The 15545-nt window shown below is 51.5% G+C and overlaps 1 protein-coding gene across 1 annotated transcript in view; it reads left to right on the top strand.

Annotated features, from left to right (window-relative positions):
• DGAT1 (diacylglycerol O-acyltransferase 1) overlaps nt 1-15545 on the top strand; it is a 51322-nt gene that overhangs the window by 16451 nt on the left and 19326 nt on the right. Inside the window, exons 5-10 of the mRNA XM_059849132.1 lie at nt 2800-3001; nt 3090-3242; nt 3334-3399; nt 7791-7894; nt 11709-11747; nt 13484-13525. Coding sequence (XP_059705115.1) covers nt 2800-3001; nt 3090-3242; nt 3334-3399; nt 7791-7894; nt 11709-11747; nt 13484-13525 — 606 coding nt within the window. The remainder of the gene's footprint in view (nt 1-2799; nt 3002-3089; nt 3243-3333; nt 3400-7790; nt 7895-11708; nt 11748-13483; nt 13526-15545) is intronic.

The following is a 15545-nucleotide window of genomic DNA, read 5'->3' as shown; positions in this document are numbered from 1 at the left end:
TTGGGGGATTTTGGGGGGTTTTGGGGGATTTTGGGGGATTTTGGGGGGGTTTTGGGGGGGGGTTTTGGGGGACTTTTGGGGGTGGTTTTCGGGAGATTTTGGGGGGATCTTGGGGGGGTTGGGGGGGATTTGGGGGGAAATTTGGGGGGGTTTGGGGGAAATTGGGGGGGGTTGGAGGATTTGGGGGATTTTGGGGAGTTTAGGGGGATTTTGGGGGAAATTTGGGGGGATTTTGGGGGGATTTGGGAGTATTTTGGGGGGATTTTGGGGGGATTTTGGGGGAAATTTGAGGGGTTTTGGGAGTATTTTGAGGAGTTTAGGGGGATTTTGGGGAGGTTTTGGGGGATTTTGGGGAATTAGGGGGGATTTTGGGGGATTTTGGGGGGATTTTGGGGGGGTTTGGGGGGGTTTGGGGGATTTTGGGGGGGTTTTGGGGGATTTTGGGGGGATTTGGGGTTTTTTGGGGGGGATTTGGGGGAGTTTAGGGGGATATTTGGGGTGGCTTTCAGGGGTATTTGGGGTGGATTTTGGGGGTATTTGGGGTGGATTTTGGGAAGTATTTGGGGTCGATTTTGGGGAGTATTTCAGGGATATTTGGGGTGGATTTTGGGGGTATTTTAGGGGTATTTTGGGAGGTATTTGGGGTCGATTTTGGGGATATTTTGGGGAGTATTTCAGGGATATTTGGGGTGGATTTTGGGAGTATTTTGGGTCGATTTTGGGGAGTATTTTGGGGATATTTGGGGTGGATTTGGGGGGTATTTTGGGGGTATTTGGGGGTATTTGGGGGTATTTTGGGGGTATTTTGGGAGGTATTTCAGGGCTTTTTGGGGTGGATTTTGGGGGTATTTGGGGTGGATTTTGGGGAGTATTCCAGGGATATTTGGGGTGGATTTTGGGAGTATTTTGGGTCGATTTTAGGAGGTATTTGAGGTGGGATTTGGGGGTATTTTGGGGTGGATTTTGGGGGTATTTTTGATCGATTTTGGGAGGTATTTTGGGGGTATTTTGGCTGGATTTTGGGGGTATTTGGGGTGGATTTTGGGCAGTATTCCAGGGATATTTTGTGGGTATTTCGGGGATATTTTGGGGTGGATTTGGGGGTATTTCGGGGGTATTTTGGGCAGTATTCCAGGGATATTTTGTGGGTATTTCGGGAGGTATTTGGGGTGGATTTTGGGGATATTTGGGGTCTATTTTGGGAGTATTTGGGGTGGATTTTGGGGGTATTTGGGGTCTATTTTGGGAGGTATTTGGGGTGGATTTCGGGGGTATTTTGGGTCGGTTTTGGGAGGTATTTCGGGGGTATTTGGGGTGGATTTTTGGGAGTATTCCAGGGATATTTTGTGGGTATTCCGGGAGGTATTTGGGGTGGCTTTCGGGGGTATTTTTGGGGGTATTTGGGGTGGCTTTCGGGGGTATTTTTGGGGGTATTTGGGGTGGCTTTCGGGGGTATTTTGGGGGTATTTGGGATGGATTTCAGGGGTATTTTTGGGGGTATTTGGGGTGGATTTTGGGGGTATTTTGGGCAGTATTCCAGGGATATTTTGGGGGTATTTTTGGGGGTATTTGGGGTGGCTTTTGGGGGTATTTTTGGGGGTATTTGGGGTGACTTTTGGGGGTATTTTTGGGGGTATTTGGGGTGACTTTTGGGGGTATTTTTGGGGGTATTTGGGGTATTTTTCGGGGTTATTTTGAGCAGTATTCCAGGGATATTTTGGGGGTATTTTTGGGGGTATTTGGGGTGGCTTTCGGGGTTATTTTGAGCAGTATTCCAGTGATATTTTGGGGGTATTTTGGGGGGTATTTGGGGTGGCTTTCGGGGGTATTTTGGGCAGTATTCCAGTGATATTTCGGGGGTATTTTTGGGGGTATTTGGAGTGGCTTTTGGGGGTATTTTGGGCAGTATTCCAGGGATATTTTGGGGGTATTTTGGGGGGTATTTGGGGTGGCTTTCGGGGGTATTTTTGGGGGTATTTGGGGTGGATTTTGGGGGTATTTTTGGGGGTATTTGGGGTGGCTTTCGGGGGTATTTTGGGCAGTATTCCAGTGATATTTTGGGGGTATTTTTGGGGGTATTTGGGGTGGCTTTCGGGGGTATTTTTGGGGGTATTTGGGGTGGCTTTTGGGGGTATTTTTGGGGGTATTTGGGGTGGCTTTTGGGGTATTTTGGGCAGTATTCCAGGGATATTTTGGGGGTATTTTGGGGGGTATTTGGGGTGGCTTTTGGGGGTATTTTGGGCAGTATTCCAGGGATATTTTGGGGGTATTTTTGGGGGTATTTGGGGTGGCTTTCGGGGGTATTTTGGGCAGTATTCCAGTGATATTTTGGGGGTATTTTTGGGGGTATTTGGGGTGGCTTTCGGGGGTATTTTTGGGGGTATTTGGGGTGGCTTTTGGGGGTATTTTTGGGGGTATTTGGGGTGGCTTTTGGGGGTATTTTGGGCAGTATTCCAGGGATATTTTGGGGGTATTTTGGGGGGTATTTGGGGTGGCTTTTGGGGGTATTTTGGGCAGTATTCCAGGGATATTTCGGGGGTATTTTTGGGGGTATTTGGGGTGGCTTTCGGGGGTATTTTGGGCAGTATTCCAGTGATATTTCGGGGGTATTTTTGGGGGTATTTGGGGTGGCTATCGGGGTATTTTGGGGGTATTTTTGGGGGTATTTGGGGTGGCTTTCGGGGGTATTTTTGGGGGTATTTGAGGTGGCTTTCGGGGGTATTTTGGGCAGTATTCCAGTGATATTTTGGGGGTATTTTTGGGGGTATTTGGGGTGGCTTTTGGGGATATTTTGGGCAGTATTCCAGTGATATTTCGGGGGTATTTTGGGGGTATTTGGGGTGGCTTTTGGGGGTCTTCCGGGCTCCCTGTGAGCCCTCCCCACCCCCCGGGCAGGGCTGTCTGTCGGAGCGGGCGGGCTCGGCTCTGCACGCCCTCAACCTGCTGAGCATCCTGTGCTTCCCGGCGGCCGTGGTGCTGCTGCTGCCCTCCGTCACCCCGGGTGAGCTGGGGGGGGCTCCTCGGGGCACCCCAAATTTGGGGTTCACCCCCCCCTGGGACCCCCTCTGACCCCCCCCCGAATCGCGCAGTGGGCGCCGCCTTCGCCCTGGCCATCCACACCGTGCTCTTCCTCAAACTCTTCTCCTTCCACGACGTCAACAAATGGTGCCGGCAGCGCCGGGGGGGGACCCCGAAAACGGCCCCAAAAACGGCCCAAAATCCGCCCGAGGAGGAGGCTGCAGGTATTGGGGGAGGGGTGGGTGGTGGGGAGGATTTGGGAGGGGGTTTGGGGTACCCAAATTTGGGGGGGGGGGCTCACGGAGGTGTCTGCAGGCAGCAGAGCCAACGGGGATGTGGCACGTGGAGAGGTGACCTACCCGGAGAACCTGAGCTACCGCAGTGAGTCACCAAAATACACCCCAAAATCACCCCAAAATACCCCAAAAATAGCCCAAAATCACTCCAAAATCCAGCCCAAAATACCCCAGAAATACACCCCATAAATAACCCTGAGGTGACCTACCCGGAGAACCTGAGCTACCGCAGTGAGTCACCAAAATACAGCCCAAAATCACCTCAAAATACCCCAAAAATACCCCAAAATCCAGCCCTAAATCCCCCAAAATCCAGCCCAAAAATACCCCAAAATCACCCCAAAATACCCCCTAAAATCACCCCAAAATACACCCCGGAATCACCCCAAAATCACCCCAAAAATACCCCCAAAATCACCCCAAAATACCCCCCAAAATCACCCCAAAATTCCCCAAAATACACCCCAAAATCACCCCAAAATACACCCCAAAATACACCCCGAAATCACCCCAAAATACCCCCAAAATCCAGCCCAAAATACCCCAAAATCACCCCCCAAAATCACCTCAAAATCCCCCTGAGGTCACCTACCCTGAGAACCTGAGCTACCGCAGTGAGTCACCAAAACAGCCCAAAATCACCCCAAAATACCTCCCAAAAATACCCCAAAATACCCCCAAAATACCCCAAAATACCCCAAATAGACCCCTGAGGTCACCTACCCGGAGAACCTGAGCTACCTCAGTGAGTCACCAAAACAGCCCAAAATCACCCCAAAATTCACCCCAAAATCCAGCCCAAAATACCCCAAAATCACCCCAAAAATCCCCCAATATACCTCCAAAATACACCCCAAAAATACCCCAAAAATACCCCAAAATCCAGCCCAAAATCACCCCAAAATACCCCAAAATAACCCCAAAATGACCCCAGAATACACCCCAAATACCCCAAAAATACCCCAAAATCACCTCAAAAATACCCCAAAATCACCCCAAATACCCCAAAATCACCCCAAATACCCCAAAATACACCCCAAAATACACCCCAAAATCCCCCCTGAGGTCACCTACCCTGAGAACCTGAGCTACGGCATTGAGTCACCAAAATACTCCAAAATCACCCCAAAATACACCCCAAATACCCCCCAAAAATAACCCAAAACACACCCCAAAAATACCCCAAAATACTCCCCAAAATACCCCCCAAAAATATCCCAAAAATACCCCAAAATCACCCCAAATGCCCCAAAATACACCCCAAAAATACCCCAAAATACTCCCCAAAATACCCCCCAAAAATATCCCAAAAATACCCCAAAATCACCCCAAATGCCCCAAAATACACCCAAAAATACCCCAAAATCCCCCCCAAATACACCCCAAAATACCCAATACACCCCAAAATACACCCCAAAAATACCCCCAAAATCCCCCCAAAATCACCCCAAAATCACCCCGAGGTCACCTACCCTGAGAACCTGAGCTACCGCAGTGAGTCACCAAAACAGCCCAAAATCACCCCAAAATACACGCCAAAATCACCCCAAAAATACACCCCAAAATTCCTCAAAATCACCCCAAAATACCCCAAAATTCCTCAAAATCACCCCAGAAATACACCCCAAAAATCCCCCTGAGGTCACCTACCCTGAGAACCTGAGCTACCGCAGTGAGTCACCAAAACAGCCCAAAATCACCCCAAAAATACCCCAAAAATACCCCAAAATCCAGCCCAAAATCACTCCAAAATCACCCCAAAATACCCCAAAATCACCCCAAAATACCCCCCAAAAATATCCCAAAATCCAGCCCAAAATCACCCCAAAATCCCCTGAGGTGACCTACCCGGAGAACCTGAGCTACCGCAGTGAGTCACCAAAATACACCCCAAAATCACCCCAAAATACCCCAAAAATACCCCCAAAATCACCCCAAAAATCCCCCTGAGGTCACCTACCCTGAGAACCTGAGCTACCGCAGTGAGTCACCAAAACAGCCCAAAATCACCCCAAAATACACGCCAAAATCACCCCAAAAATACCCTAAAATCACCCCTAAAATACCCCTAAAATACCCCCAAAATCACCCCAAAATACACCCCAAAATACACCCCAAAATACACCCCAAAATACACCCCAAAATCCCCCCAAAATCACCCCAAAATACCCCCCAAAATCCCCCAAAATCCCCCCCAAATCCCCCAAAATCCCCCCAAATTGAGGTTTTGGGTGGGCTTTGTGGAGGTTTGAAGGGGAATTTCGGGCTGTTGTGGGGCTGTTCCCAGCGTGGTTTTGGGGTGAATTTGGGGCATTTTGGGGGGATTTTAGGGGATTTTGGGGGTGATTTTAGGGGTGATTTTAGGGGTGATTTTAGGGGATTTTGGGGTGATTTTAGGGGTGATTTTAGGGGATTTTGGGGTGATTTTAGGGGTGATTTTAGGGGATTTTTGGGGTAATTTTAGGGGATTTTGGGGGGATTTTGGGGGATTTTTAGGGGATTTTGGGGGTGATTTTAGGGGGTTTTTGGGGGTAATTTTAGGGATTTTGGGGGTGATTTTAGGGGATTTTGGGGGTGATTTTTAGGGGATTTTTGGGGGTGATTTTAGGGGTTGTTTTGGGGGATTTTTGAGGTGTTTTTGGGGTAATTTTAGGGGATTTTGGGACAATTTTAGGAGATTTTGGGGGTGATTTTAGGGGATTTTGGGGGTGATTTTAGGGGATTTTGGGGGTGATTTTAGGGGATTTTTGAGGTGTTTTGGGGGATTTTTAAGAGATTTTGGGGAATTTTTGGGGTGATTTTAGGGGATTTTGGGGGTGATTTTAGGGGATTTTTGAGGTGTTTTTAGGCGATTTTTAGGGGATTTTGGGGGTAATTTTAGGGGATTTTGGGGGTGATTTTAGGGGATTTTTGAGGTGTTTTTGGGGGATTTTTAAGGGATTTTTGGGGTAATTTTAGGGGATTTTGGGGGTGATTTTAGGGGATTTTTGGGGTTGTTTGGGGGGATTGTTAGGGGATTTTGGGGAGATTTTTGGGGTAATTTTAGGGGATTTTTGGGGTAATTATAGGGGATTTTTGGGGTGTTTTGGGGGGATTTTTAGGGGAGTTTGGGGGGATTTTTGGGGTAATTTTAGGGGATTTTGGGGGTGATTTTAGGGGATTTTTGAGGTGTTTTGGGGGATTTTTAGGGGATTTGGGGGATTTTGGGGGTGATTTTAGGGGATTTTGGGGGGTGATTTTAGGGGATTTTTGGGGTGATTTTAGGGGATTTTTAAGGGATTTTGGGGGATTTTTGGGGTAATTTTAGGGGATTTTGGGGGTGATTTTAGGGGATTTTCGGGGTTGTTTTGGGGGAATTATGGGTGATTTTAGGGGATTTTTGGGGTTGTTATGGGGGATTTTTAAGAGATTTTGGGGGATTTTGGGGTAATTTTAGGGGATTTTGGGGGTGATTTTAGGGGATTTTTGGGGGTGATTTTAGGGGATTTTAGGGGATTTTTGGGGTGATTTTGGGGATTTTGGGGGTGATTTTAGGGGATTTTGGGGGGTGATTTTAGGGGATTTTGGGGTTGTTTGAGGGGATTTTTAAGGGATTTTGGGGGGATTTTTGGGGTAATTTTAGGGGATTTTGGGGGTGATTTTAGGGGATTTTTGGGGTGTTTGGGGGGATTTTAAGGGATTTTAGGGGGATTTTGGGGGTGATTTTAGGGGATTTTGGGGGTGATTTTAGGGGATTTTTGAGGTGTTTTGGGGGATTTTTAAGAGATTTTGGGGGGATTTTTGGGGTAATTTTAGGGGATTTTGGGGGTGATTTTAGGGGATTTTTGAGGTGTTTTGGGGGGATTTTTAAGGGATTTTTGGGGTAATTTTAGGAGTAATTTTAGGAGATTTTGGGGGTGATTTTAGGAGATTTTTGAGGTGGTTTTGGTGGATTTTTAGGGGATTTTGGGGGTGATTTCAGGGGATTTTGGGGGTTGTTTGGGGGGAATTTGGGGGTGATTTTAGGGGATTTTAAGGGGATTTTTGGGGTAATTTTAGGGGATTTTGAGGGTGATTTTGGGGGATTTTTGGGGCTGTTTTGGGGTATTTCCAGTGAGTTTTGGGGCTGTTTTGGGGTGTTTCCAGTGAGTTTTTGGGGCTGTTTCTGGGGTGTTTCCAGGGTGTTTTTGGGGCTGTTTTGGGGTGTTTCCAGTGAGTTTTTGGGGCTGTTTCTGGGGTGTTTCCAGGGTGTTTTTGGGGCTGTTTTGGGGTGTTTCCAGGGTGTTTTTGGGGCTGTTTTGGGGTGTTTCCAGTGAGTTTTTGGGGCTGTTTTGGGGTGTTTCCAGGGTGTTTTTGGGGCTGTTCTGGGGTGTTTCCAGTGAGTTTTTGGGGCTGTTTTGGGGTGTTTCCAGTGAGTGTTTGGGGCTGTTTCTGGGGTGTTTCCAGCGTGTTTTTGGGGGCCGTTTTGGGGGTCCCTGACCCCCCCGTGCCCCCCAGACCTGTACTATTTCCTGCTGGCCCCCACGCTGTGCTATGAGCTGAACTTCCCGCGCTCCCCCCGCCTCAGGAAGCGCTTCCTGCTGCGCCGCCTCTGCGAGATGGTACCTGACGGGGGGCTGGGGGGGTCTGGGGGGTCCCCAGGGGATTTGGGGGCTCCTGGGGGGATTTGAGGGGTCCCAGGGGGGATTTGGGGGGTCTCAGGAAAGGTTTGGGGGGTGTCCTGAGGGGATTTGGGGGGTCCAGGGAGGGGTTGGGGGGTCCCAGGGGGGATTTGAGGGGTCCCAAGGGGATTTGGGGGGTCCCAGGGTGGGTTTGGGGGGTCCCAGGGGGGATTTGAGGGGTCCCAGGGGGGATTTGAGGGGTCCCAAGGGGATTTGGGGGGTCCCAGGGTGGGTTTGGGGGGTCCCAAGGGGGATTTGAGGGGTCCCAGGGGGGATTTGAGGGGTCCCAAGGGGATTTGGGGGGTCCCAGGGTGGGTTTGGGGGGTCCCAGGGGGGATTTGAGGGGTCCCAGGGGGGATTTGAGGGGTCCCAAGGGGATTTGGGGGGTCCCAGGGTGGGTTTGGGGGGTCCCAAGGGGGATTTGAGGGGTCCCAGGGGGGATTTGAGGGGTCCCAAGGGGATTTGGGGGGTCCCAGGGTGGGTTTGGGGGGTCCCAGGGGGGATTTGAGGGGTCCCAGGGGGGATTTGAGGGGTCCCAAGGGGATTTGGGGGGTCCCAGGGTGGGTTTGGGGGGTCCCAAGGGGGATTTGAGGGGTCCCAGGGGGGATTTGAGGGGTCCCAAGGGGATTTGGGGGGTCCCAGGGTGGGTTTGGGGGGTCCCAAGGGGGATTTGAGGGGTCCCAGGGGGGATTTGAGGGGTCCCTTTGCGGGATTTTGGGGGGTCCCCGGGGGATTTATGGGGTCCCACTGGGAATTTAGGGTGGCTGGGGGGATTTGAGGGGTCCCAGGGGGGATTTGGGGGGTCCCAGGGGGGATTTGAGGGGTCCCGAGGGGATTTGAGGGGTCCCAGGGAGGGGTTGGGAGTCCCAGGGGGGATTTGAGGGGTCTCAGGGAGGGGTTGGGAGTCCCAGGGGGGATTTGAGGGGTCTCAGGGGGGATTTTGGGGGTCCTAGGGGGATTTGAGGGGTCCCAGGGAGGATTTGGGGGGTCCCAGGGGGGATTTGAGGGGTCCCAAGGGGATTTGGAGGGTCCCTTTGGGGGATTTTGGGGGGTCCCAGGGGGATTTGGGGGGTCCCAGGGGGATTTGAGGGGTCCCAGGGAGGGTTTGGGGAGTTCTGGGGTATTTGAGGGGTCCCAGCGAGGGGTTGGGAGGGTCCTGGGGGATTTGGGGGGTCCCCAGGGAGGGTTTGAGGGGTCCCAAGGGGATTTGGGGGGTCCCAGGGAGGGGTTGGGGAGTCCCAGGGGGATTTGAGGGGTCTCAGGGAGGGTTTGGGGGGTCCCAGAGGAGGTTTGGGGGGTCCCAGGGGGGGTTTGGGGATTCCCAGAGGGGGTTTGGGGGGTCCCAGGGAGGGTTTGGGAGTCCCAGAGGGGGTTTGGGGGTTCCGAGGGAGGGTTTGGGGGGGCTGGGGGGGATTTGGGGGGTCCCAGGGGGGATTTTGGGGGTCCCAGGGGGGATTTGAGGGGTCCCAAGGGGATTTGGAGGGTCCCTTTGGGGGATTTTGGGGGGTCCCAGGGGGATTTGTGGGGTCCCACTGGGAATTTAGGGTGGCTGGGGGGGATTTGAGGGGTCCCAGGGGGATTTGGGGGGTCCCAGGGGGGATTTTGGGGGGCTGGGGGGGATTTGGGGGGCCCCAGGGGGGATTTGATGGGTCCCAGGGAGGGGTTGGGGAGTCCCAGGGGGATTTGAGGGGTCCCAAGGGGATTTGGGCGGTTCCAGGGAGGGTTTGGGGGGGTCCCGAGGGGATTTGGGGGGTCCCAGGGGGATTTGGGGGGTCCCAGGGGGGATTTGAGGGGTCCCAAGGGGATTTGGAGGGTCCCTTTGGGGGATTTTGGGGGGTCCCAAGGGGATTTGGGCGGTTCCAGGGAGGGTTTGGGAGGTCCCAGGGGGGATTTGAGGGGTCCCAGGGGGGATTTGGGGGGTCCCAGGGTGGGTTTGGGGGGTTCTGGGGGGACTTGAGGGGTCCCAGGGAGGGTTTGGGGTGTCCTGAGGGGATTTGGGGGGTCCCAGAGGGGTTTTGGGGGTCCCAGGGAGGGGTTGGAGGGGGATTTGGGGGGTCCCAGGTGCGATCTGGGGGCTCCTGAGGGGATTTGGGGGTCCCTGGGGGGGATTTGGGGGGTCCCAGGGGGGATTTGGGGGGTCCCAGGGGGGATTTGGGGGGTCCCAAGGGGATTTGGGGGGTCCCAGGGGGGATTTGAGGGGTCCCAAGGGGATTTGGGGGGTCCCAGGGGGGATTTGAGGGGTCCCGAGGGGATTTGAGGGGTCCCAGGGAGGGGTTGGGGGGGGTCCCAGGGGGGATTTGAGGGGTCCCAAGGGGATTTGGAGGGTCCCAGGGTGGGTTTGGGGGGTCCCCGGGGGATTTGAGGGGTCCCAAGGGGATCTGGGGGGGTCCCAGGGAAGGTTTGGGGGGTTCTGGGGGGATTTGAGGGGTCCCAGGGGGGGTTTGGGGGGTCCCAGGGGGAATTTGAGGGGTCCCTGGGGGGGATTTGAGGGGTCCCAGGGGGGATTTGGGGGGTCCCAGGGGGGGTTTGGGGGGTCCCAGGGAGGGTTTGGGGGGACCCAGGGGGATTTGGGGGGTCCTGGGGGATTTGAGGGGTCCCAGGGAGGGTTTGGGGGGTGTCCTGAGGGGATTTGGGGGGCACTTGGGGGTCCCAGAGGGGGTTTGGGGGGTCCCAGGGGAAATCTGGGGGTATTTGGGGGGGTCCCAAGGGGATTTGGGGTCCCTGAGATTGGGGAGGGCTCCCTGAATTTGGGGAGGGGTCCGTGGGGTGGGGGAGGGGTCTGTGAATTTGGGGAGGGGTCCCTGGGATTGGGGAGAGCTCCCTGAATTTGGGGAGGGGTCTGTGGTGTGGGGGAGGGCTCCCGGAATTTGGGGAGGGGTCTGTGGGGTGGGGGAGGGCTCCCTGAATTTGGGGAGGGGTCTGTGGGGTGGGGGAGGGGTCCCTGAATTTGGGGAGGGGTCCCTGGGGTGGGGGAGGGCTCCCTGAATTTGGGGAGGGGTCTGTGGGGTGGGGGAGGGCTCCCTGAATTTGGGGAGGGGTCCGTGGGGTGGGGGAGGGCTCCCTGAATTTGGGGAGGGGTCCCTGGGGTGGGGGAGGGCTCTCTGAATTTGGGGAGGGGTCCCTGGGGTGGGGGAGGGGTCCCTGAATTTGGGGAGGGGTCTGTGGGGTGGGGGAGGGCTCCTGAATTTGGGGAGGGGTCCGTGGGGTGGTGGAGGGGTCCCTGAATTTGGGGAGGGGTCCGTGGGGTGGGGGAGGGCTCTCTGAATTTGGGGAGGGGTCTGGGGGTGGGGGAGGGCTCTCTGAATTTGGGGAGGGGTCTGTGGCGTGGGGGAGGGCTCCCTGAATTTGGGGAGGGGTCTGTGGGGTGGGGGAGGGCTCCCTGAATTTGAGGAGGGGTCCGTGGGGTGGGGGAGGGCTCTCTGAATTTGGGGAGGGGTCTGGGGGTGGGGGAGGGGTCTGTGAATTTGGGGAGGGGTCCGTGGGGTGGGGGAGGGCTCCCTGAATTTGGGGAGGGGTCTGTGGGGTGGGGGAGGGCTCCCTGAATTTGGGGAGGGGTCCGTGGGGTGGGGGAGGGCTCTCTGAATTTGGGGAGGGGTCTGTGGGGTGGGGGAGGGCTCTCTGAATTTGGGGAGGGGTCTGTGGGGTGGGGGAGGGCTCTCTGAATTTGGGGAGGGGTCTGTGGGGTGGGGGAGGGGTCTCTGAATTTGGGGAGGGGTCTCTGCTGCCCCCCCCATCCCCTCCCCCTCTTTTCCAGTTGTTCTTCACGCAGCTCCTGGTGGGGCTGATCCAGCAGGTGAGGGGGCGGGGCCACGGCGGGGGGCGGGGCCACGGCGGGGGGCGGGGCCACGAGAGTGGGCGGGGTCACGGGAGGAGGCGGGGCCACGAGAGTGGGCGGGGTCACGGGAGGAGGCGGGGCCACGGGAGAAGGCGGGGCCAAGGGAGGGGCGGGGCCACGAGAGGGGCGGGACCATGAGAGGGGCGTGGTTAGGAGAGGGGGCGGGGCCAGGAGAAGGGGCGGGGCTTCGGGATTTTTTTAGGTGTTTTTTTTGTTGTTGTTTTTGGGGCTTTTTTGGGGAATTTCGGGGCATTTTTGGGCGGATTTCGGAGTTTTTTTGTTTTCGTGCTTTTTGGGATTTTTGGGGCGTTTTTAAAATGAAATTTTGGGGGAGGTTTTGGGGTTTTTTGGATATTTTTTGCTTCTTTTTGGGCTTTTTTAAATGAAATTTTGGGGGACTTTTGGGATGTTTTTGATATTTTTTGCTTCTTTTGGGTTTTTTTTGAGGCATTTTAAAATTAAATTTTGGGGGAAATTTTGGGATGTTATTGATATTTTTTGCTTCTTTTGGGTTTTTTTGGGGGGATTTTTAAATTAAATTTTGGGGGAAGTTTTGGGGTTTTTTGTTTTTTTTGGGTTTTTTTTTGAGGGATTTTTAAATGAAATTTTGGGGGAAATTTTGGGGTTTTTTTTATTTTTTGGGGGGTTTTTTGGGGATTTTTTAAGGAAATTTTGGGGGGAAATTTGGGGGTTTTTGATATTTTTTGCTTCTTTTGGGGTTTTTTTTGGGGCATTTTTTAAGGAAATTTTGGGGGACATTTTGGGGTTTTTTTGATATTTTTGGGGGTTTTTTATGGGATTTTTTGGGGAAATTTTGGGGGAGGTTTTGGGATTTTTTTGACATTTTTGTGTTCTTTTTTGGATTTTTTGGGGGTTTTTCAGGTTTTTTGGGGGATTTTGGGGGTTTTTTGGGGTTTTTTTTGGTTTTTTGGGTTTTTTTGGGATTTTTGATGGGGTTTTGTGGGATTTTTTGGGGATTTTTTGGGGTTTTTTGGCTTTTTTTTGTTTTATTGGATTTTTTGGGGGATTTTTTGGGTTTTGGGGATTTTTTGGGGGGTTTTGGGGTTTTTTTTGTGTTTTTGGGCTGGTTTTTTTATTTTGGGTTTTTGGGGGGACTTTTCAGGGTTATTTTGGACTTTTTGGGATTTTTGGGTTTTTAGGGTGGTTTTTGGGGTTTTTTTTGGGTTTTTTGGGGCTTTTTTTGGGGTTTTGGGGGGATTTTGGGGGGTTTTTTTTGAGATTTTTGGGGGTTTTTCGATAATTTTGGGGTTTTGGGATTTTGGGGGTTTTTGGGGGGTTTTTTTGGGATTTTTTTGGTGTTTGGGGTTTTTTGGGAGTTTTTTGGAGGATTTTGGGGTTTTTTTGGGGGGATTTTTTAGTGATTTCTTGGGGCTTTTTTTGGGATTTTTGGGGGGGATTTTTTAATTTTTTGGAATTTTTGGGGGGTTTTGAGGCTCTTTTTGATTTGGGGATTTTTTTGTGATTTTTTTTTTAATTTCTGAGTTTTTTTGGGGTGTTTTGGGGATTTTTTGGGTGCTTTTGGGGGTTTTTTTGAGGGATTTTTGGGATTTTTTGTGATTTTGAGTTTGTTTTTTTTTTTTGGTGGGGGGATTGGGGTTTTTTTTGGGGATTTTTTTGGGGTTTGTTTTGGGTTCTTTTGGGCTTTTCTGGAGCTGCTGTTCCCCCCTTTGCAGTGGATGGTTCCCACGATCCAGAATTCCATGAAACCTTTCCGGGTCAGTCTGGGGGGGGACCCCTGCAGCCCCCTCCCCAAATTCCCTGAAACCCTCTAAATACCCCCCAAAAACCCCAAAGTCCCCCAAAATCCCCAAATTTCCTGAAAATTCCCCCCAAAACCCCAAATTCCCCCAAAAAATCCCCAAATTTCCTGAAAATTCCCCCAAAAACCCCAAATTTCCTAAAAATCCCCTCCAAAAACCCCAAATTCCCCCCAAAATCCCCAAATTTTCTGAAAATTCTCCCCAAAAACCCCAAATTCCCCCCAAAAGTCCCCAAATTTTCTGAAAATTCCACCCCAAAAACCCCAAATTTCCTAAAAATTCCCCCCCAAAAACCCCAAATTCCCCCCAAAATCCCCAAATTTCGTGAAAATTCTCCCCAAAACCCCCAAATTCCCCCCAAAATCTCCAAATTTCCTGAAAATTTCCCCCAAAAACCCCAAATTACCGCAAAATCCCCAAATTCCCTGAAAATTCCCCCCCAAAAAACCCCAAATTCCCCCCAAAACCCCCAAATTTCCTGAAAATTCTCCTCCAAAACCCCAAATTCCCTCCAAAATCCCCAAATTTCCTAAAAATTCCCCCCCTAAAACCCCAAATTCCCCCCAAAATCCCCAAATTTCCTAAAAATTCCCCCCAAAAACCCCAAATTCCCCCCAAAAACCCCAAATTTCCTAAAAATTCCCCCCCAAAAACCCCAAATTCCCCCCAAAAACCCCAAATTTCCTAAAAATTCCCCCCCAAAAACCCCAAATTCCCCCCAAAATCCACAAATTTCCTGGAAATTCCCCCCCAAAAACCCCAAATTCCCCCAAAAATCCCCAAATTCCCTAAAAATTCCCCCCCAAAAACCCCAAATTCCCCCCAAAATCCCCAAATTTCCTAAAAATTCCCCTTCAAAAACCCCAAATTTCCTAAAAATCCCCAAATTTCCTAAAAATTCCCGCCCCAAAAACCCCAAATTCCCCCCAAAAATCCACAAATTTCCTAAAAATTCCCCTTCAAAAACCCCAAATTCCCCAAATTTCCTAAAAATTCCCCTCCAAAAACCCCAAATTCCCCCCAAAAATCCCCAAATTTCTCAAAAATTTCCACCCCAAAAACCCCAAATTCCCCCAAAATCCCCAAATTTCCTGAAAATTCCCCCCCAAAAACCCCAAATTCCCCCCAAAATCCCCAAATTTCCTGAAAATTCCCCCCAAAAAACCCCAAATTCCCCCCAAAATTCCCAAATTTCCTAAAAATTCCCCCTCAAAAACCCCAAATTCCCCCAAAAATCCCCAAATTCCCTAAAAATTCCCCCCCAAAAACCCCAAATTCCCCCCAAAATCCCCAAATTTCCTGAAAATTCCCCCCAAAAAACCCCAAATTCCCCCCAAAATTCCCAAATTTCCTAAAAATTCCCCCCCAAAAACCCCAAATTCCCCCCAAAATCCCCAAATTTCCTAAAAATTCCCCTCCAAAAACCCCAAATTCCCCCCAAAATCCCCAAATTTCCTGAAAATTCCCCCCAAAAAACCCCAAATTCCCCCCAAAAACCCCAAATTTCCTGAAAATTCCCCCCCAAAAACCCCAAATTCCCCCCAAAATTCCCAAATTTCCTAAAAATTCCCCCCCAAAAACCCCAAATTCCCCCCAAAATCTCCAAATTTCCTAAAAATTCCCCCCAAAACCCCCAAATTCCCCCCAAAATCCCCAAATTTCCTGAAAATTCTCCCCCAAAAACCCCAAATTCCCCCCAAAAACCCCAATTTCCTAAAAATTCTCCCCCAAAACTCCAAATTCCCCCCAAATCCCCAAATTTCCCGAAAATTCCCCCCCAAAAACCCCAAAATCCCCAAATTTCCCAAAAATTCCCCCCAAAAACCCCAAATCCCCCCCAAAATCCCCAAATTTCCTAAAAATTCCCCCCAAAAACCCCAAATTCCCCAAAAAATCCCCAAATTTCCTAAAATGCCCCTCCAAAAACCCCAAATTCCCCCCAAAAATCCACAAATTTCCTAAAAATACCCCCAAA

This window comes from Haemorhous mexicanus, chromosome 1 (assembly GCF_027477595.1).
Source record: "Haemorhous mexicanus isolate bHaeMex1 chromosome 1, bHaeMex1.pri, whole genome shotgun sequence".
Classification (NCBI taxonomy): domain Eukaryota; kingdom Metazoa; phylum Chordata; class Aves; order Passeriformes; family Fringillidae; genus Haemorhous; species Haemorhous mexicanus.
Note: the sequence above shows the minus strand (reverse complement) of the source record. Positions and strands in the feature narration are given on the sequence as shown.